We start from the raw sequence: 22,522 nt of genomic DNA, 5'->3' as shown, positions 1-22,522 counted from the left end.
CATTCAGTCAAAGTTACTTGCTTCTGGCAACACTTTCCACTGCCACCCTGCTTCCCAAGACACTTCTGGCCGATATGCGATACGAGGTTACTGCCTTAATTGTTGCTTGGCGGTCTACGTTGATGTTGACTTTGGTGCATTAGATGCCAGTTCCACGACTTTCGTAATAGCAAAGACTTCAGGTTGACAACTTGGCTGGCTTTTTCTATGTTTACTTTAAACCCAGTTTCAGGTTGAAAAGTGGGATAATCTTGTCGGTGTTTGCCTAACCGCCATAACCCACGGAGAGATGCCAATTCCTAAACTGTATTGAGAGTGGTGGTCATAATACTGCTGTGGACACCTACCCGTTAATAAGATAGCAATGCCTCTAATACCCATAGAAGGGGAGATAGCACTTCACCTTGCGGAGTACATCAACAGGCTTCCTTGGTCATTTTAGTGTCCGTCGATACTACTCAAGTCTAAAAGATTCCAATTTTTCATAGTTTTAGATCTTCATTTTGTCATCAAGTCATTTGTTCCCATCACAATCTCATTCACATATGGCAAGTGAAAACAAGCTTCCTTTTAGTCTAGCTTTGTTACTAGTCATTTGCTTGAAACATCAGTAGACATGCACATGCTCCTAGATGTGCTTAAAGTTTTTCTTATATTTCTAGCCTCGTGATATTTAATGTATGAAAGATATGAAATATTTATAATATGAAAGCACTGGAACTGGATTTTCTTTTCGAACTTTCGATCTGGGAACCGTATTGTTCAATGTATTATATTGGGTTGGTGGAAACTATCTTCTGCAGTCTCTAATCGGCGAAGATTTCAGCAGCGTAATACTCTTCACACAGAGTTTATCTAATGGTTGCCGAAAGCTGCTACTACAGCAGATCCTTTAAGAACCTTTCTGAAAGCGTTCATCATCGGTGGTTTCGAAAAAAAAAAAATCAAAAAGGATCGAAAGATTCAGTTCTTCAGTTGCGTGATCTCGTATTTATTTTTCAAATAAATGCCCTGGAAATATGCATTCTATCAACTTTATTCTTAGAATTTGTATCTAGAGACTTTCATTTCGTATAGCTCGATGTATATATGTATTAGGTAGGTTTAAGCTGGCATCTTCAGTCTGTAACCGGAAATCATTAGAGTACTGTAATAATCCTGGCACGGATTCTACTTAATGGTTTTAGTAAAGTTTCAGACAAACTTTTTACGGTAATAGGCTTCAAAAATATCGTAAGACTTAGTATATCCCTTGGCTGCTTACACCTTCCGTAGGTATCTAAAAATAGATTATTTTTACAAATATACTACAGAACACTCCCAAAGTAGCTAACGGGTTTTATCACACACCTTGGCTGCTTACACCTTCCCTAGGTATCTAAAAATAGATTATTTGTACAAATACACTACTGAGTACTCCCAAAGGAGCTAACGCCTGCCCCTTGCTGCTCTGGTCAAGCATTCCTCACCGGGACAAAAAAAAATTATATCCAGGCAAGAATTGTCAACTCGGTGGCATATCCTTATATTATTTCAGCTTCTGGGCTTTCTAAAGCTGTATTATTTGTTTATGTATCCACATCTCATTATTATACTGCGGAAGCCTTCTGACGAGAGATATAAAGTACATAACTTTCAATTATGGAAGTTCTTAATAGGCATTGTCCAACAGACCAGGATGCGGTATGTCTAAAAATCTAGTCGAATGTCGTTTTCCAGCTGCTGAAAAACTGAAGATGGAACATGGCGGCAGTCATATCTTCGGTAAACCTCAACTGCTGAAGTACGATTCTTATTGGCTTTTGTTACAAGTATCCCATTGAACAGGCCTGTTAAATTACTTTAGTGGGCTCTAGTGGGATCCTTTAAGGTTTTGGGCACAGGTTCCACCATATAACTTTACATAACGAAATATATATAATTACATACGGAAATCTATAACCATAACCTCACAATTTCCATTTTTCTATCACTTTTCAGGTTGCTCGGGCTTTTTTAAGCGCAGCATTCATCGCAATCGCATCTACACCTGCAAAGCAACCGGCGATCTAAAGGGTCGCTGCCCCGTCGACAAAACTCATCGCAATCAGTGTCGTGCCTGCCGTCTGGCGAAATGCTTTCAATCGGCAATGAATAAAGATGGTGAGTACCAAAGCGGAAACAATAATAAAATTAATATCAAATTGAGCAGTGGAACAACAAAAGAATGGCAACGACAACAAAGAAGTTGAGAACCCAGTTGGTATCACTTTGCGCTTAACGCATTTCATTATTTATTTTGTTTGCTAATTTGCCGCAATTATACGTAAATTAGCATGCAATGAAAACCTTAACCGTTATTATTTTGATAGGCTGAAGAATTGGTGAAAGGAATTTCGTTTTTTGTGACGTTTATTTATTCGAAGTGATTTAAATTATCAAAACACTGCGGGGCGTCAATTTTTGAGATAAATTATTTTCTTCCAAAAACATAAAGAAAGAACTGTTACAATCGAATTTCACAAAAAACTCTGGAGCCAAATTTTTCTCCAGTAAAATCATTTGTCATGGACAAGAATAGATTCTAATCACTTTGTGCTGCCTCCGGGCTATGGGATGAAGAAATGTGTAACTTCGAACCAAGCTTTTTGAACTTCTGATGAGTAACATCAGATTTGTGCTGCCATGCGTTGTCCGGTTGGAACATAGTTCCTCACCTATTGGACAAAGTTGGTCCCTTTGTGCGCTTGCTTAATTCAGACGGTACATTTTTGAAGTGGTGGTTAGATTCTTGGAGTTCGGCATTTAAGATATAGCCGGAATTATCCTAATATTCAGGAAGCCTGCTGCATCATGTGACTTTTGTGGAAGAGATGCTTCAAAGAAGCACTTATGAATTTTCTATTTAAAATTTTCTCAGATTCGAAAATCAAGAGAACATAATTATTATATAGATTATCTTTGTTCAACTATGATCCAATTACTAGTAAAAATTTTAATATTTGACAAATTTGTGGCTTTTCAAAAAAAGGTCGTAGTTTGTGAAAAAATCTACACTTCTGCGCAACTACGAAAAATTTAAAATATTATCAAAAAATTGATTCTTACAAACATTAACTGACAAATGGATACATACATATGTACTTGTATGTATATTTTGGAAGGTCGTGTGATAATAAGTCGGTTGAACCAGCCATTTCGTAGAAATTTTCCTCCTCGATTCTGTCAAATTTTTTGGCGCGATAGCATCGAATATTTTCATGCAAATAAGTATTTCCGGAGAATATTTTCAACTACCGGTATGTACTGCAAAAAAACGAGTTTTTCGAAATCGAAATTGTTGGAGAATATTTTTCGAAGTCAATATTTTCGGAGAATATTTAAATTTTCGGAGAAAATTTTTCAAAATCGATATTTTTAAAGAATATTTTCAAATATACATATGTACGTTTCGTTTGGAAAATCGAATTTTTCGAAATCGAAATTTTCGTAGAATATTTTTTGAAATCGATATTTTAGAGCATGTTTTCAAATATACATAAGTTTTGTGCAGAAAAATCGAATTTTTTCATTCGAAATTTTCGGGGCATATTTTTCGAAATCGATATTTTCAAATACATACGTATTGCATAGAAAACCGAGTTTTTCAAAATCGAAATTCCACAGTTTATTTATTGAAATCAATATTTTCAAACCCGTATATGCTTTGCAAAAAAAATCGAATTTTTCGAAATCGAAATTTTGTGGGCAATATTTTCGAAAGCGATTTTTCAGAGAATATTTTCAAATATGCATACCTATGTTTAGCATAAGAAAAATCGAGTTTTTCGAACCGGAATTTTCGGAAAACATTTTTTGAATTGATTTTTTCGGAGAAGTTTTTTCGAAATCGAAAATTTTGGAGATAATTTGAAATGTACATATGTATCGCAAGAAAATCGGGAATATTTTCAAATATATGTGCAAAAATCGATTTTTAAATTCACAACTGGATATACATATGTATGTAATTCCAGAAAGCTGTTAATCTGAATCATTTTTAGAACTAATCCTATTAAAAAATCAACCCTTTTATAAAAAATTACTAAAAAACTTCTATTAATTTTCGATTGTTGACACTCACACATATACATACAAATATGTGTGCATATATACTTACAAACGCACTCTCTTCATTTCGTACATCGCTAGCTTCAAAGCTCTTAAGCCAATATTAAATGTAGCATAAAAATACAAAAGCGATTAGAGTTTCAAGTTCAACAATTCAACCACAACACACACACACATACCTACACACGCAAACGCATTACAACTGCACGCACACAAGCATAAATAAATATATAAGTTACATTTGATGCATGAAAAAATGGGCAAAAGCCAGGCGGGCAATCGAGCGGGTAGCCACTTCAAAATGAACACCACTCCCTTGCAGCACACAGCAACAAAACAAAATACAACAACAAAGCGCACAACAAATTCAAATATGATCTTTATGTGTGCGCCGCTGAGAGCACCGTGTGAAATCGAACACATTTTCGGCATTTTTAACATGCAACAATGGCAACACACAACAACAACAACAACAATAGTCATTGCTGACAACAAATTGTAACAATGCGATGGCAATAACGACAGCAACAACATTCAGGCATCGCACAAAGCAATAATAAATAGTAACAACTTCCGCTTGATTGCCGCCACTTGGCGTTGGAATGGCAATGTGCTGCCCAATACAGTTATCCAACGAGGGGCGATGTGGTGGGAGCGTTAGCCGATTGTGTGCGTTGGAGACGTCTGTCAAGTGCTTGTGCGTCGCATAATAGCGGATTACATGCATTATCCTTGCAACTCCTGGCACTAAATCGCACTAAATGTGTATTGGCAATCAGAAATGATTATCCTGTCAGTGTCAAATCGCCTGAATGGTTTGAGTTGCCAATGCTGTTCGGTAGCCATCGCACTTTGTCGACCTATGTGTGCATAAGAGTATGGGTTGACATGCCTGAGGGATTTTTGTGTTGAGTTACGGACGTCTTTTGGTTATTAAGCGGTGTCTTTAAGGCATTTGAGAGGTTCTGCTTGAGGAATGTACAACAGTTCTAACTTAAAAAATGTCCCCATATACAAGCCTATAAGATATGAAGACATTTGTAAAGTGAAAACTGGTAGTTGGCCGTTTCGTTGATTTGTAGAGTGTGGTCAGAGATCATTAAAGACAAGGCCAAGTAATTCTGGATACATCAAAACAAATAAGAAAAATGGTTTAAAAATCTCAACCTAGTTACTCAGTTACTGGTGATCGATTTTGAAAGATCCAAAACTTAATAAACTTAACTCAGACATTTCAAAAACAAACTGAGTTTCCACATTAGTGACTTTGTTTATGTGTAACATACTTATGGTTGTGCGAATATGTCCGATTTTTCGCCAAATAATCGTCATTTATGGGAAGTACCAGGAAAGACACAAAAAAGTGATTCGGCTGCAGGACAACGCTTGTCCTCACGTTTCCAAATCCTCTAAAACGCTTGCTTGATGCTTGATCCTTAGTTTATTGAAAGCGTGACAGCGAAGAAAAAATTGTCTGCAAGTTTACACCTTATTCTTTCCCTGACGACTTTGACAAGTAGCCTCCTCGCATGATGTGTCAATGGACACCTATCTTTGCCGTCGTGTGAATGGTACTAAGAGCTCGTAGATCCATTAAAAGGTTGATAAAAAGCTTCTAATCTTTCGATTACATCATATTATATTAAAGTTGAAGATTGCACTGCGACCTGTAGTGTATTGTCAACATCTCTATCATCACACTGCTTCATTTAACCTAGTTATATCAAGAATACCCAAAAGCAGATTTTACTAAACCAACGGATTCATTGCTCCCATATCCTGACTACTTCTTCTTGCGAATGCGGTGCAAACAAGTAAATACACTGTTGTCTTCACTATAAGGTCGCAGAACAGCCATTGTTTTATGGAACAGAACCTCACTTTGTGCAGATGACACCTTCTGCCTGCAGAGACCCAGAGTAGCTGCCTTTATTTGCTCCTGGGAAGGACAATTAGCTGCTTGACCTTTTGTCCGTTGTACTCTTCTTGACACAGCTTTCATTACCGAAGTCCAGGCATTTGTTGCCAGTAAAGCTTTCTAAAAAGAGTTGCTTGAAGCTTTTTCTGTTGGATACTGTGTACCTTTACAGCGAAGAAGAGCTTCACTTCTATGGCTTAATTGTCGCATATTTCTCTGCTAGAAAGCCGGCAAGTTCGTTACCTTTAATGGCTTTTTGTACAGAAATCGATGTTAGAAAGGTGTTAAGCTTCTGGAATGCTTTTATATTTTTGGTTTGCTTTTAGTGGTCTCATAATAGTTTTTGGCTTAAACCGGATCATGAAAATATAACTAATTTATTTTGAAAAACAAAAAAGAGATTAGAAACAGTTTGATGAGGAAATTAACTTTAAGTTCTATAGACAGTCTGAATTGAAAGATAAACTGGAAAATTTATTGACGCCCAAAGAGAAATTAATTAAAATCTTTTGGAAAGGCTGAGAAAAAAGAAATGGTTGTCTTGGATACAGCCTATGAAAAAATAGATATACAAAAAGAATATAATAAAATGAGATACGAGATCTGATAAGAAATTGATTGAATGACCTAGAGACACTCTGAAAAGAGACCTGAATGTTTTACAAAGTCTGCCATAACAGAACTGAAAGCTCTGAAGACAGTCTGGTAAAAGAAGGACCAAAAGCCTCGGAGATAGTCTTAGGAATCGTAAATAATGGAATTCTCAGAGATAGTCTGATAAAAGTAATACTGGAAATTTCAAAAGATGTATGCTCTAGAGACAGTATGCAAAAATAGCTACATTTTGATAAGCAAATATGCTAGAAGTTGTAGAAAGAATTCTTTAAAAAGAAGGCTAAAAGGTGTAGAGACAGTTTACTCATAAACATACTAGAAGTTTAGAAACTAATGGAAATTTTAGACACTGAAACCCTAAGTGGTTGATTGATAAAAAAAATATACTGGAAGCTTTAGGGAACAGAAGTGTAAAACATGGTCTGATAAAAAAGATAGTGGGAGCAAATATGGAAAAAAGTCAAATGAAACAAAAGAGTGCAAGTCTTAGAAACAGTTTGGTACAAAAACAAACTCGGTAAATGTTGAGACTGGAAGTCTTAGAGATAACCTGAGGGATAATCGAGACGGGAAGTTTAGGAGACAATGCGATAAAAAGAATAGAGGATTTCTAGGAGACTTTCTGATTAAAAAAATTTCTGAAGTCTAGGAGACTGTCTGATCAAAATATTGTGCGAACATTGAGAGTCTATCTGATACATAAAGAGAATAGGCTGGACAAAAGCTGGAAGTTTTGGAGGCAATGCTATAAAAAGAGACTCGGATTCTTAGAGACTGTTTGATATAAATACGGATTGGAGGTCTTGGAGACAGCGTTATTAAAAGGAGACTAGAACTAGAAGTCTAGAAAAAACATCTTACAACAGGGTGCCCAATAAGACTTAATTTTTTCGATTGAGAAGCCATGCGGATATCCAAAAATGGACCACTAAACGTAGACACATATGCACTCCTATTAACTTGACTCGCCATTTTCGCCACATTTGTTTTGCTCCAACAGCCACACATACGCAAGCTCCCTTAAAAGTATTACAAAGCTTTGAAAGTCCGCCCACAGAAAAAAGTATAACTGCGTGTAGGTATACAAACAAGGTAGACAAAACAAACACCATCTCCACTAATGCCGTAGAGAAACAATAACAAAAGACAAGCAACAACTTGTCGCTGACACCAACTTGTATCGCTTACAACAATAGCGGCGGCAACTGGCAAAAGCCCAAAAGAAAACAGCGGCGAACACGTACTCCTTAGACGAAAACACACATGAATGAATATATGCGTATGTGTGTGTGTATGTGTTCATGTGTGTTAGAATTCGCTGCCTTTTAGCAGCTTGTCTTTTTGCCACCGTTTTGTGCAGACATTTTTATTTTTTTGGTATTTTTGCCTCTGTGTTTTGTTATTTTTGGCACTTCTACACTATTGTTCGCACTGTTGGTGTTGCTGTTGTTGCTTGCTGGTTGCTGCGGCATAAATAAACACATACTCACACACTGCAATTCTACAATAGTTGCTATTGTTGTTGGCGACTTGTTTGTAGCTTGAAATTTATTTTTGTATTTACTTTTGTTTGCGGCTAGTTCTAAGGAGATCCTCACCTTGGGCTATTTTTCGTGGCAGAGCAAAAAGGCAAAAGCCAAAAAACGAGTTTCTTGTGAGCAACGAAGTTTGTGGGGGTGGTGTAGTTCTTCATTCGGAGTGATTTTTATGCAAAAATGTTTTTTGCTAAAAATTTTTTTATTTTTAAATTTGGAGTTTTATACGTTTCAGTGGCTGCTTCGTTTCAAGCTGTACTATGTGTGTAGGTATTTTGTTGGAATTTGTGGTTAATATTTGAAGTATTGGTAGAAATATGTTTCAGAAAGCAAGCTGTTTTCACAGCAACCTTTGAAAAATTATAAATGCTACAGTTTATTTCTCTCGGTATAGTCTATTTTCTAAGTGCGAGTTAAGAATTCATATTGTAATCGTATATGCCTTTTGTGTGTTCAGTCTAGAAAAAATTAGTTTCCAGCCATAAGCTATGTATACCAAATGAGAGTTTCTGAATTCGTTCTTTGTTTATAAGCCATTTAGTGTCGCCGTGTCAGAATATTTTCTTACAAAGTAAAAAATTTAATATCGTGCAGTGATAAAATTTTTATTTTTGGAAGGTTCAGCACAAAAAGAAATTCGCGAACGAATGTTAAAAGTCTGAAAAGATTGTTCAACTACAATTAGAACAGTAGAGGGATGGGTTGCTGAATTTAAACGTGATCGTGCAAGCCTTGAGGACGATCCACATGAAGGACGTCCAAAAAGCGCATCAACACCAGAAATGATAGCCAAAATACAGGATATGGTTTTGGAAGATTGTCGATTCATTGAGAGAGATATACTCGTAATAGAGGCTCTACACATCTCATTAGGCAGTGTGAGCCATATTTTAAGTGAAGTTTTAGGTTAGAATGCTGTGTGCACAATGGGTGCCGAATTCGCTTGCAATGAAAAAAAAAACACATTCGAATGCGACTTTCTCAGCAACATTTGGAACGTTTTAAAAAGGATAAAGTGGATTTTGTGTATCGATTCTTCACTATGGATGAGACTTGGGTCCATCATTATGATCCTGTATCAAAACAAAAGGCTAAAGCGTGGTGTGAACCTGGTTGTTCGGCTTCGAAACGAGTTCGTGTCCGGACATCAGCCAAGAAGGTTATGGCATCAGTTTTTTAGGATGCAAAAGGAATTTCGTTTGTAGATTACTTGCAAACTTGTGAAACAATCAATTTTGAATATTATGCAATCTTTTTTACCAGTGGAAGGAAAAAATTCGTGAAAAAAGTACCCGGTTTGCAGAAGTAAAAAATTCCTTTTTCAGCAGGACAATGCACCGTGTCACAAGAGCGTTTGGACAATGGCTAAAATCCATCAATTAAGGTAAGATTTTTTGGAGCATCCACCGTATTCATCAGATTTGGCCCCCAACGATTTCCATTTATTGCCAGAGCTCAAAAATATCTCCGCCCAACTTAGTTTAGTTGCCGCTATAATTTCAAAATAACTTCAATTCTGAAAAATTTGTTTGGGGATATATTTTTGAATATTCGGAATATGAAGACAAATTATTAAGTTTTTTCGAATTTCTAGACTAGACCCCCCTTTCAAAAACTATCGCCGTTAGTAAAAGCCAGTGAGCTTTTGTGTGTGTTTTGTCTCTGAATAAATGCTATTGCCTACTTTTAAGCGCTATTTTTTTTTTTATCAGATATTTTATTCGGAATCTATCTGAAGACAATCAGCAAATTTTATATATAAAAAAAATAAAAAATATTCTTAAAACTAATTAAAATCTAACTGGAAGGTCCAAAACGTGTGCTCTTTTTAACCGTCTAACATCTATACTGTTGTCCAGTAGATTTATTGCCAGTAAGTTTTCATGATTAGGAAGTGTATCAAGATATCTTCGACAAGCTTTGCTGTTTCCTCTTTAGCAAAAGATATATTGAGGTCTTTGTGGATTTCGAAGTGACTTACAAACCAAGAAGCACTTACAATGCTTCTTAAAGTCTTAGATTGTTATATTTGGCGGTTTTCAATGTTGGATGTACCCCGTAACCTTATTTTAGACTAAGTTGTGATTGCGAACCTATAAAACCAGTATATTTTTCTTATTTTAAATTTGAGCTGCTTCAATTTCACTTTTATGTGTGTCTTCCAAGTAAGTGTTCTGTCAGAATAAAGACCTAGGCATTTGATCGTTTCGCTTTCAGGTATTGTAGGACCATTTAGTGATACAGAAGAACATTTTTTGGTTCTTAATGTAAACGTTATTTGAACAGACTTAAGTGTATTTACTTCTATCTTCCAACTCTTAAGCCATTTTTCGATAATTATCGAATTATAATATTATAATATTAAGTCATACATAAAAATTCATGTGAAAATTTAGGTTTTCGACTAAATATTTCTTGTTATTTTTAAATGGGTTTCATACTCTTGAAATGTAATGAATATAACGTTGTAGTTGTAAAGGCAGAAAACAAACCAGAAGTAATTTAGAAAAATGATGTCGAGTTGGCACTACTTGACCGGTTAAAACACCGGGTTCGTTTCGGTTTCTTCTACCCAAATGTATTGGGAAGCTAATCTAAAGCTTTAAAAATGGTGTAATTTCCGAGCAATATCCAAAGTTTCATTATGTTTACTTTCAGGCATAAAATATATACATATTTAAACAGATCAAATTTATATATAATATTACTTTAAATAGCATTTCTGCTCATTAATTTCGAACAGGAGTTTTTTTCACTCACAAATTAGCCTACAAAACAAAAACACCTTCTGCAATTTGTCAATATAAAATTTGCAATGTAAATTTAAATTTACATAATCTTGCTTGCATAAATATGTTAAACCCACAAAAGCGTGTAGAAATTAGTCGACAAATGCTTTATTTGACACATTATTTGAGCGGCGTTAGGCATACAAAACGCTTCGATGATGGCGCATAGTTTAAATAGCAAGTTTTTTGCCAAGTCTTTATGCAAATTAGGCTAAAACTATATATGAAGCTCAGTTAAATATACTACTATTTGTTTCTGCCAGCATTTATTTATAAAAACTATACCATTTACGGTGTTTTTTGTATGCAAATACATGTGTGCGTCGACTTGTGCATGGCGAAAATGCATTTGCAAATGAGCGACAAAGTCCCAAAGTGCATGCTGAATGATTTATTAATGCAGCTGGAAGCCATTTTCATGTCAACATAATATGCCTGACATATAGACTGCAGAACGGCAGAAATTACCGCAACATCCGCATGTGTACATTCACACATACATGCATGCATTCATACATACACATATAAACATATATATATGTATGCAATGAAACAACAATGTCAACTCAGTTGCTTGTATGTGGCGGAAAGAAGTGTTGCCACAAATGCCCTTTAGGGAAACTGAGAATTACTTTGACATGTGCAATAGGCACTTAAATGTTTATTTACATATACATAGGTAAGTATGTATACATAACAATATGTGAGACCAATGAAATATATATATATATACATATGTATATCTGTCTGTTTCTGTACTATTTTAAGAGCTTGCCACATTGGGCTCGACCAACAGTCGAAAATTGGGCCGTTATGTGGTTTTGCAACAGTGATGAAATGCCTACAAATGCAAGCTTATGTAAGTGCATATAACGATATTTAGATGAGGCTACAGTTACGCACTTTTGTTTGGCCCAACAGAGAAAGCTGTAATGCAAAAGTCGACTTTTAATATACTTAAAGTTTTAGAAAAACCAAAAGTTTTTAATTTTTTATGTTGAAAATTATGCTTATACGTCGAAATATGTTTAAAAAAAAATATATGATATATAGTGGGAAAAATTGGAACTAGTCACCAACTAGTACTTTTCGGACCAGTCGAAAACCAACGCCTGTTTTATAATGTTTTAAAAGCGAAACCAATAAACGTAGAAAATTTCAATTTAATTGTTCGAACTAGTTACCAACTAGCAGTTTGCATATGCATACACAAAACAGAAAAAAATGTTTTTGACTGTTGGGAAAAACGAAATTTTCGAAACTCTTTTAATTTTTCTACTTAAAATTACTACTGTGCAAATAAATTTTTCATAAAACTAAAATTTTAAACCTATTAATACAATTATGGCTAGTTACCAACTAGTACTTTTCAGAGCAGTCAAAATACAAATATTTTTTATAGCATTTTAGAATAAATATCGATTAATTATTCCATATATAGTATGTCTATAACACAATTTTCTTACTCGAAACTAGTCTGAGTGGCGTACACACCGTAATTAAAAAATTCTTTTAGCCTTTTAGGAAAAACGAAAATTTATGAAAACTTAACATTAAAAAATTGATCTTAAATGCATAAATTTTTATTAAAAACAAAATTATAAAAATAACACGCAAAAGTATAACTAGTTACCAACTAGTGTTTTTCGGACCAAACGAAATGCAAATACCTAAATAGTGATTTGTGTCAAAAATCAATAAAAGAAGAAAAAAATATTTTTTTGTGCGATATTAGTTGGCAACTAGTTCTTTTTAGACCAAGTTTTATCCTCAAAAATAAATTTTAAACAGCAATAGCGATTTCCTGCAAGGTAAGCGCACAGGTATAGGTATTCACAAGCTCACTTAAAAACATACAAACATATACTAATTTCCATTTGCATACAATAGACATGTAATATGTGCATATGTATGTTTGTCCATGCACCTGCATGCTGCACCACATTAAGCTGCTGACAAATTGCATTCATTGCAGCCAGCATTTCGCTTTGTTGTTATTTACCAACACTGCAATGCGTAGGCGTTGATGCGTAACACTGGCGACAACAAAAACACCGACAACAACAAGTCAAATGCAACAACTGTGAATGCAGGCATTGAGGGCATTTAACAAAAAGCCGCATGCGATGAGGCGTAAATGTTGACAGCCACACCCCGCACACTCATACATACACACACACGCACTTACACACACATGAACAGCCCGCTTGTTTGCCACGCTCCGTCACTTAGCGATACAATACGCCCAACGGCGATACTTTAAAGTGAGCTGGTTGTAACTACATTGCACTTGATTGTATGAGCATGTATGTATGTGTGGGTATATGTTTGTGCTCGCATGAGTGCGTATGAGTGTGTCCTCGGAGCCAACATGTGAACTTAAATTAAATTTATATATGTGAGAGCGCATTCATTTGGTAGCGGTGCGGTAGTAAGTGGAGAGGGTTACCAGAAGGTTACCAGCTGTTAACTGTTAATATAACTTATATCTAATTCAATATGCATAGTAAACCCCCAAATATCCCTTGTGCATACAGTAAGCCTATTTTTTAGACCTCAGAAAAGGATCCGAGTTGCCAAAATCAGAGAACGACCGTTTCATCGAACCGAAGGACGGTAGTTCTCATTTGAAGATCTTTGTTCCGAGGCAAGCAAAAATTCTTTAAAAAAATGTCAGGAACCTGAGAGGCAATGTTTTTACAGGGTACCCGCAGAGTGAACGCTCAAGACCGAGCCGAGCGTAAATAGGAAGATGTGCGTGTTGCGTAAATAGGAAGATGTGCTCGACTCGGCTTTAGGCGTCCACTCTGCGGGCTTTCTAACCTGTTAGCTCAACAAGGTTAGTACGCAAGTACGTAAGGATTTTCGATCAGTACTATCATTTGAGATTGAGCTTAGTAGTTTTTATCTACCAAAATACTTAACAGTATTCTATTCCTATCCTAAACAAGAGTTCGGTCGACATTTTCTTCAACAATTTAGACCAGTACCACTGACTAACAAAATTAGGATACCAGTTCTGACTATGAATTCCAACAGTGATGGCGAAAAGGTCAAGCACAATGGCTTTCTATAAGCTTATATTGGAATTATATTCGGGAAGTGGGGTTTCTGAGATCACACCTTCTCTCTGTCCCACATACACATATTAGCTGAGGACCTCTTACAGTTCTACATATTAAACATGTTAGGGTTATACGTTTCAGTCGATTATCTTAACTCTCAAACTACTCAAAAATGGGTCTATTCAGCCCTTTTCTTAGAAGGTTTCCGGAAAGACTTCTAAAATGGGTCTTAAATGGTTAAAGTGTAAATTAAAAGTACTTACCATACATTTTTTATTAGAAAGTGATAGCAGAATCTCAAACTGAAAACGGATATATGGATTAGGTATGTGATTACTCCGAATGATTACTAAAATTTAATAAAAAAATAATAATTTTAAAAATTTAGTGCGTTTTATATGAAAAAATACATTTTACATATATATTATATATATATATTATATATATACTTTTTTTAATTCTTTGAAATGCAATTTATTTAACCCCATAGAAAAATTTAATTGTAAAAAACGACTTGAAAAGAACTCAAACAACATTTAAGCTCTTAGATAGTTCGAAAGGTTTACTGTTCAAAAGTATTTTTGTATGCAAAAAATTCTATTTAATACAAAAATGAAAAAGGAAATGGGATTATGTATTACTAGTTACCACCTAATGCTTTACGGAACAGTTGCAAGAATTAAAAAAATATATTAATTTTTTTGTGTAAATTGTCTTTGTATGTCAAAAAATATATATTTAAAACAAAAATATAAAAATAACGGGTAAAACTGTAACTATATATCAACTAGTACTTTTCGGGCTAGTTCTACTTAAAGACAAAATATAAAAGTAACGGACCAAAGTCTAACTAGTTACCAACTAGTACTTCAAGGAGCAGTTGTATCAAATTTTTCTAAATTAAAATAAACATTAAAAAATTAAGATTTTATTTAAAAAAAAAATTAGTAAATTAAACTATAACTAGTTATAAACTAGTACTTTTGGAGGCAATTGCCATAATTTATTTCAAATAATGTTCAAAATTTTCCTTGACTGTCTACCAAATTTTTTATTTTATGGGCTTCCAAAATATGTTTTACAAGTTCAATAAAATTGTGAATAGCAAGAAGTTCAAGGGGTACATTTAAGATAACTTAAGTTTTTCACTTCTCTTATAAAAAAAAATTTTAATATATTACAGTATACAACACAACAGCAATTACACATTTTCTTCTCTTATTTGTACGAAATTTTACTTCATACGCACTGCACTCCACCAGACAACACATTCGTAGGCACACCCTGGCGTATGAGTGATTTTAAATCCGCTTTTAATATTGACACCAACACATTTGTCACTTTTCGGCTGCAGGTAACTAAATGTATAAAGGCATGTACAAAAGGAATTGTACGCTGACTGGGACCCTGAGAAGTAACGGTATAATACAGAATGGAATTGTTGTTATTGGTATTGCAAACAGACTGCAGTAGTGCAAATTAAACAAAATTTGACGAGGGAAAGCAGAAGACAATGGGTCACAAGCGTCAAAAGTACACAAAGGTGAAACAGATGTATATGAGTATATATATACTATATATGTATATAAATATTCATATGTATATGTGTATACAATTTCACTGCTGTAGGCTCAAGTTGTGTCGAAGTCAGCTCTGCCAACCATTTGAATATTTTCAAAGTGAAGCCTTCATAGGAGTAAATAAATATGTTTGAAATACTTGTGCATGTATATATATATGCAATGTTCGTATGCGCATATTTACACTAGTAAATAAATACGCACAAATACCCAATACATACAAAGATAGCATATAAAAGCTGCAGCTTTGACTCGGTGACTGACTGACTGTCTGACTAGCAGCGCGTTTGCATGTTGCAAGCGTGTGGGTAAATTGACATACAAGCGGATTAAAAAATTTTAAAATCAACTCTTAACATGACATTGCAGTTTCGGCTTTCTGATGCACGCACAACAACAAAAATAACAACAACATTGACTACAACAATAAATATGCGAAAACAAAAGCTGCGCAAGTTGCCCGAAAAAGCACTGAAAGTGTTGAAATTTTTTCCATACAGAGGCATATATGTATATACTATGTGCGTATATTCACACGATTGCGTATACACACGCATATTTATATATGTATGTATGTATACTATTGTTTACACTTTTTTTTACTATATATTTTTTTATATTTTTTCCTTCACTGTTATGTCCCCTATTATTTTCATTGCTTTCAGCGCTGCAACAAATTTTATTTTATTTTAGTCTGGCAACACTTACCACGTCTCGCAGCTCGCCATTTGCTTTTGACATGCAAAAATTTTTTACTTATTTATTTGTTTTATTTTCGTTTGCTTTTTTAATCCCTCGATAAAAGCCTGCATGTCTCCGCATCAAAGCAACAACATCGGAGTTTTTGTTGTATTACCATATATGGAGAATTTAAGTTATTTTCTCATTTTGCTTGACCAATTGACTTTATATATTCAATAAGTTACTAAAGTTTATTAGTGGCAAAGCTGTGTATATGTGAGTATTTGAGTGTTAAACAGATAATTACTTAAAAAATTTATTATTTTGACATTTGAAATCCAATATCTAGCTATACAAGATGCTAAAAGCGTCGGTATTTGTCAGGTACTGCTTGACCAGCCTAATTTAAGCTGAGCTGGGGATTATAATTACATTTCAATTGGTGTTATCATAATTCTTATCAATCGATTTGTATGTGGGTTTACGATTACTCTTTTTGGTATAAATAAATTTTTCTGTTCAAAATCAGCTTTATGCTCGAAAATTTTTATATAAAGAAAAAATATAAAAAATAACGAGCACAAATGTAACTAGTTAACAACTAGTACTTTTCGGAGCAGTTGTGTACATTGTTTTTGGAAGTAAGAATAAAAAAAAAATATAAAAAATAACGGGCACAAGTTTAACTAGTTAACAACTAGTACTTTTCGGAGCAGTTGTATGCATATTTTTTTTGGAAGTAAGAATAATGAAAAAATATAAAAAATAACGGGCACAAATGTAACTAGTTAACAACTAGTACTTTTCGGAGCAGTTGTATGTACATATTTTTTTTTTTTTGGAAGTAAGAATAATATCAAATTTGTTATATATTACTATCCAAAGTAAAATGTTTCAGATTGAACCATATATAGATATAGCCAAGAAAACTGATTGCTCAAAATCTATATCTTTCCTTTAATATATATAATCGCACTACAGGTTTGCCTGGCCATAGCGAAATTGCAAGACTAATGAGCTTGCTATGCCAGGTATTTCTGAGTTTTTTTGGCTCACTACTAGATGGTCGGCTTTCCGCGAGTTGGACTCGCGCTGGTCTGATACTAGCAACTGTGCGATCGCAAGGTCCTTCTGTACTAAGGTTAATCGCAAGAATTTTAGTCAGCTACTTTCCAGGAGAAAAAGTCACCTTTCAGCAGTTATAAGAGTTCTAACTGGACACTGCCTGATCGGAATTCATGTGGTAATATTGAAAAGTCTTACGGATGGCAGTTGCATAAGCTGCTTAGAAGAGTATGAGATAGGACCATCTCAGCACTGCCATCTTCATTGTACCGATTTTTCAAGAACAGGGTTAAAAGTCACTTTGTTGAGAATTAATAACCAAATACAAGAATATGTTATAAGAAACTAGCAGCCCGACCCGGCTTCACACGGGTAGGTAGGTAGGAGTGCAGCCCTATCGGGCTCAGTTAGCACTTGATGTGCCATTTTGATACACTACATATTTGTAGAACCTCCTGTATCTGCTATTACGTTTCACTTTCTTTCTCAAACCATTTTGAGGTTTCGATGAAACTACTTATGTCCGATATGCTTTTAGTGGAAATCCATTCAAGGTTTGGTGCTTGGTGGATTCCTTGAGTTTTGTGTCGAATCTGTGCTAGAGCTGGGCATTCGCAGAGAAAGTGGAAGATTGTTTCCTTGTTCCCTGCTACTCCGAAGCCGCGGCAGATGTCGTTGTAGGGCATACCCATTTTGGACGCATGTTCTCCAAATGGCCAGTGTCCTGTTGTAGTAGCTGTTACTCTTCTTGACCTATTTAATAAGTCGTTGGTTCTTTTCCTGTCATATGTTGGCCATAATTGTTTAGTTATGACGCATTTTGTAATGTTTTTCCACCTGTTATTTGCAACTTGTTGAAATTGTCTATTGATCTCTCCTTTGATCGATCCTAGCGGGCTTGGTATTAGCTCCGCCTCGGATTCGTTGAGGAAAGCTCCTGCCTTTGCCAACTCGTCTGCTTTTTCGTTACCGAAAATGTTCCTGTGGCCGGGAACCCAGATCAAGTTTAGTTGGAGCTTGTCTTTTATTGAGCTTAGTGCTCTCTTGCAGTTGTGAACTATGCTGGAATTTGTCATGGGTGAAGACAAGGCCAGGAGCGCCGCCTGGCTATCCGTAAATATAGTTGCTTTATGTATATTCCCGTGGTTTTCTAATAGAACTTCGCAGGCTTTTTCTATGCCTAGTACTTCTGCTTGGAAGATGCTAGCCGAGTTCGGTAGACGTATAGAGAGAGATATGCCTAGATCAGCGGAGAATACCCCCGTGCCTACTCCGCAGTCCATTTTGGACCCGTCGGTATAGACTGAGATGGTATCCTCCTCTCCTATTGAACCTCTTCTCCATTCTCGTCTAGATGGTATCCTCACCTGGAAGTGTCTATTGAAGCTTTGTGAGAATGTAGTCTGATTTATTAATGGTGAGTTTGTTTTGGATTACACTATGTCCTTAGTTTTGCTGATTCCAATCTCCCAGAAGATTATCACATTTACTTCTTAAATTTGGTGTGGGAAAAATTCCTTCCCCAAGTTTAAGCAGTTGCTATGGAAAATCACCATCAGTGGTTCCATGAAGATGAGCTCTCATATTCGTCCGACAGGAAGAGTCTGTCGGAAATCTCCAGCAAATACAAAAGTTATCCCATAAATGAGAGCAAAGGAGTTTCTAAGGTCTTTTAATGTTCTGTCCACGGCCTCTAAATGTGATTTATAGCTCATGGTGCATTCATCCCACATCTGATGGTTGAATTTTTGCAACAAAAACTATGTTTCACTTATCTTAATATCTCACTCCGTCTGCTAATCCGCTCATCGAGTGAATGCGCTGTCCTCAACTTCACCTTCTTAAATGACCCTAATCCTTGTGCGCTTCACAAAGCTCATTCACGCTAATGTTGTTGATAATTTGACGCATCATTTGACATCACTTTTCAACTCAATTCCAACAACCAAAGCGAAAAAAGAAACATACAACAGCAAATGAAGACCTCTGTGGCATACACACACACATACACTAACAGATAAATGGCCGAAGGACCTTTGTAAAGCATGAGAAATGGAATGTGTTTATTTGAACACACAACAAATCGCTCAAATAAAAATTTTGTAAAATACCAAATCCGCTTAAAATGCCGCGTGAGCACAACAAAAAGTTGCTGAATGTCTTTTTCTTCCATAAAACTCACACACACATATACACAGACACACACGCATGCAGTTTTATGTCAAAAGAAGCATCTTTTCAGTGAGCTTTTGAGCAAATAACATTAATAGCAGCAACATAATTTGTATGCAAACATGAAATCGACAATCAGAAAGGAGATGTGGCGAAGAAAAGTAGCGGGAAAGTAGAGAGGTAGCGCACATAACGAATGGCAGTCATAACAGCCACTTTGTATGACTCTGTGCGCCTTCATGATATTTTTCCAGCATTTATATACCCTAAACAGGGTACATGAAGCTTGCCACAAAGTTTAGTGACAACAAGGAGGAAAAATCGGGGATCCTCATGGTGACGAGCTGAGTTGATTTAACCATGTTCCTCTGCATATATGTGAACTACTCTTTCAGTTTTGAAGATATGAACCTGAAATTGCGGACATATACTGCTTTCTCGAATACGATGCTTATTTGTTGAATTCGTCGATATCGGAACACTATAGCGTATAGCTGCCATACAAACCGACCGATCGGAATCAAGTGCTTGTATGGAAAACTTTTTCATTTTAAAAGATATCTTCAAGAAATTTGGAATACATAATTACCTAAGATAACGGAGTAATCTCTGAAAAAATTGCTCAGATCGGATAACTTTTGCATATATCTGCCATACAAACTAAACGATCAAAATCAAGTTCTTGTATGAAAAACTTTTTTATTCGGAGCGCTATCTTTACGAAACTTGGTATAGATTAATGTCTAAGACAGTGCTAAAATATCTGAAGAAAGTTTCTAGATCGGACCACTATATAATATAGCTGCCATACAAACGGAGCAAACAAAATCAAATACTTGTTTGGAAACTACTTTATTTGTGTAGGGTATTATTGCTTCGGTGCAGCCGAAGTAACCATTTCTTGTTTTTTTTTTAATGTCTTCCACCGGCTTGTGGAGGCCATTAGCATAAACCACTTGAATACCAGCGTTTAACATTTATTATGCGCATAAAGGGCAAACGCGCAAGTGGCGCGGCGGCAACGCAGGCTGTTGAAGATGGGCGCCGCATTGGTAAGCCGCATTGCGGAAAAAAACCGTTGTGTGCATGCCTTGTCATATTTTCATATAATAACTTATTTGCTTTCATGTCAAGAGCTGATGACGACGGCGCTGCTGATGATGATGATGACAGAGATGAGGCAGTACACAGTGCAAAGCGCCATCTTTATCGCACACACACACACATCCATGCATATATACATATGTACATAAGGAAAAAAGGAAAATGTCGGCGCGACCTATCGACCTTAGCGCAATGGGCGCGCCGACAAGTGTGACGCTGAAGCTCCTCCTGCCTGCTGCTCACTCGCATTCGCTGTCATTATTCACTTGAGTGCCCGCCTCCACTTGCTTTTCGACTGCTTACCCCCAGCGCTGGAAGTAAAGCTATCAACCGTCGACAAACATATAATTTTTATCTTTACCATTGCGCACCCCCACCCACTCCTCTGTTGCTTGTACAACGTTTTAGCTATTGTAAGCGCCATTTTTCTGCGGCACAATTCGGCCTATCGGCTTATTGTTCGGGATTTAATTTTATTCCTTTCTTCGCTTTGTATTTATGCCGCACAATTCGCTTTTCTTCATTTATACTTTTCTAATCCCTTATGCTCTTTATCACGCTTATGCCTTTTGCTGTTATTATCCATCGTTTTTGGCGTACTTTTGTATGGACTCATTTGTTACTTTGTTTGCCTTTTGTTGGCGCATCAATTTTGGTTATTGACCGACCGATTTGCTGAGGTAATTTATATAACCTTACTTACTTTTATGAAGTATATTAAACTGTTTTGGGATCTTTACTACTTAGTTACGTATATATTTATATGACGCTACGGTTGAGCTAAAGTTTGGTGAGAGTAATGGGTGTATTTAAAAATACTCGGAACTCTTAAAAGAACGGTTAATTATTGAGAATTGTGAAAGCAAAATTCTCAGAATTTATCTCAAATTTTGTATTTCTAACCCCAAATTTCCTGTGCAGTATAGTTGCAACTGTCGGAAAAGGCTTACGGCCTTTCAGTTTTATCAAAAAACATAAACCGACGAGTGGTACAAAGCCTTCTAAGACGGTCGAGAGATCGTTGAAGGCGACGAAGTTGAAGGTGATGAAAATATTAAACAAGTGAAGGATATGGTGCTTGAAAATCGTCAGGCAGATGTTGAAGATTAAGAAAGAGAGCTTGACATCTCTCACTAACCCATTCGAATGATTTTTGTGGATGTTTTTGGGTAAGAAACCCGTTCTTGCTGGACTCGTTCCAATAAAGCTGAATTTTTTTCAAAAAAAGTACCGTAAACATGTATCTTTGAACATGGTTGATCGTGCGAATTCCGAGCCCACATTCATGGAGAGCAATGTAACTGCCGCTGAGACATAGGTTTATGAGTTTGACATACAAACAAGTCAACAATCATCGAAATGGAGGGGCAAAACGAGCCAAAACCCCGCCAAAGCTGCTCAAAAATCAATGTGATCCTAATTGTTTTTTTTTTCGATATTCGTGGTTTGGTGCATCATGTATTTGTTCTAGAGGGACGGATGTTCAATAAGGAGTTCTATTTTGCCGTATTGAGGCGTTTGCATGCGAGCCTCTGTCGAAAACGGCCGAAATTGTGGAAGAACAATTCATGGCCTCGATTGTGACCGAATTTTAAGTCAGAAATGCAATTAATACCATCGATCAATGGCTCCGTGGCATTTTTTCTGTTCCCCAAATTAAAATAGACGCTCCGTGGAACCCATTTTCTTTCAGTAGAAAAAATGTAATGATTGTGTTGTCTTGGTAATTGAAAAGTTAAGAAAAGCATTACTAAACTACTCGTCGATTTCAAAGCTACTTTTGACAGCACGAAAAGGACAGCCCCTTTTCCTATGTCGCTATGTCTGAAATTGGTAACCCCGCAAAACTGATACGGCTGTGAAAACTGCCGTTGAGCAATACAAAAAGCTCCGTCAGGATCGGGAGGAA

At 35.9% G+C, this 22,522-nt stretch overlaps 1 protein-coding gene across 1 annotated transcript in view; it reads left to right on the top strand.

Annotated features, from left to right (window-relative positions):
• The first annotated feature begins 1,685 nt into the window (after window positions 1-1,685).
• Window positions 1,686-22,522, top strand: part of LOC105234247 (protein dissatisfaction) — a 42,182-nt gene continuing 21,345 nt past the window's right edge. The window contains exons 1-2 of the mRNA XM_049446762.1: window positions 1,686-1,764; window positions 1,981-2,142. Of these exons, the coding sequence (XP_049302719.1) occupies window positions 1,686-1,764; window positions 1,981-2,142 (241 nt within the window). The remainder of the gene's footprint in view (window positions 1,765-1,980; window positions 2,143-22,522) is intronic.

The sequence above is a fragment of the Bactrocera dorsalis genome, chromosome 1 (assembly GCF_023373825.1).
Source record: "Bactrocera dorsalis isolate Fly_Bdor chromosome 1, ASM2337382v1, whole genome shotgun sequence".
Classification (NCBI taxonomy): Eukaryota; Metazoa; Arthropoda; class Insecta; order Diptera; family Tephritidae; genus Bactrocera; species Bactrocera dorsalis.
The sequence above is the reverse complement of the archived record's forward strand: the minus strand, read 5'-3'. Positions and strand labels throughout refer to the sequence as shown.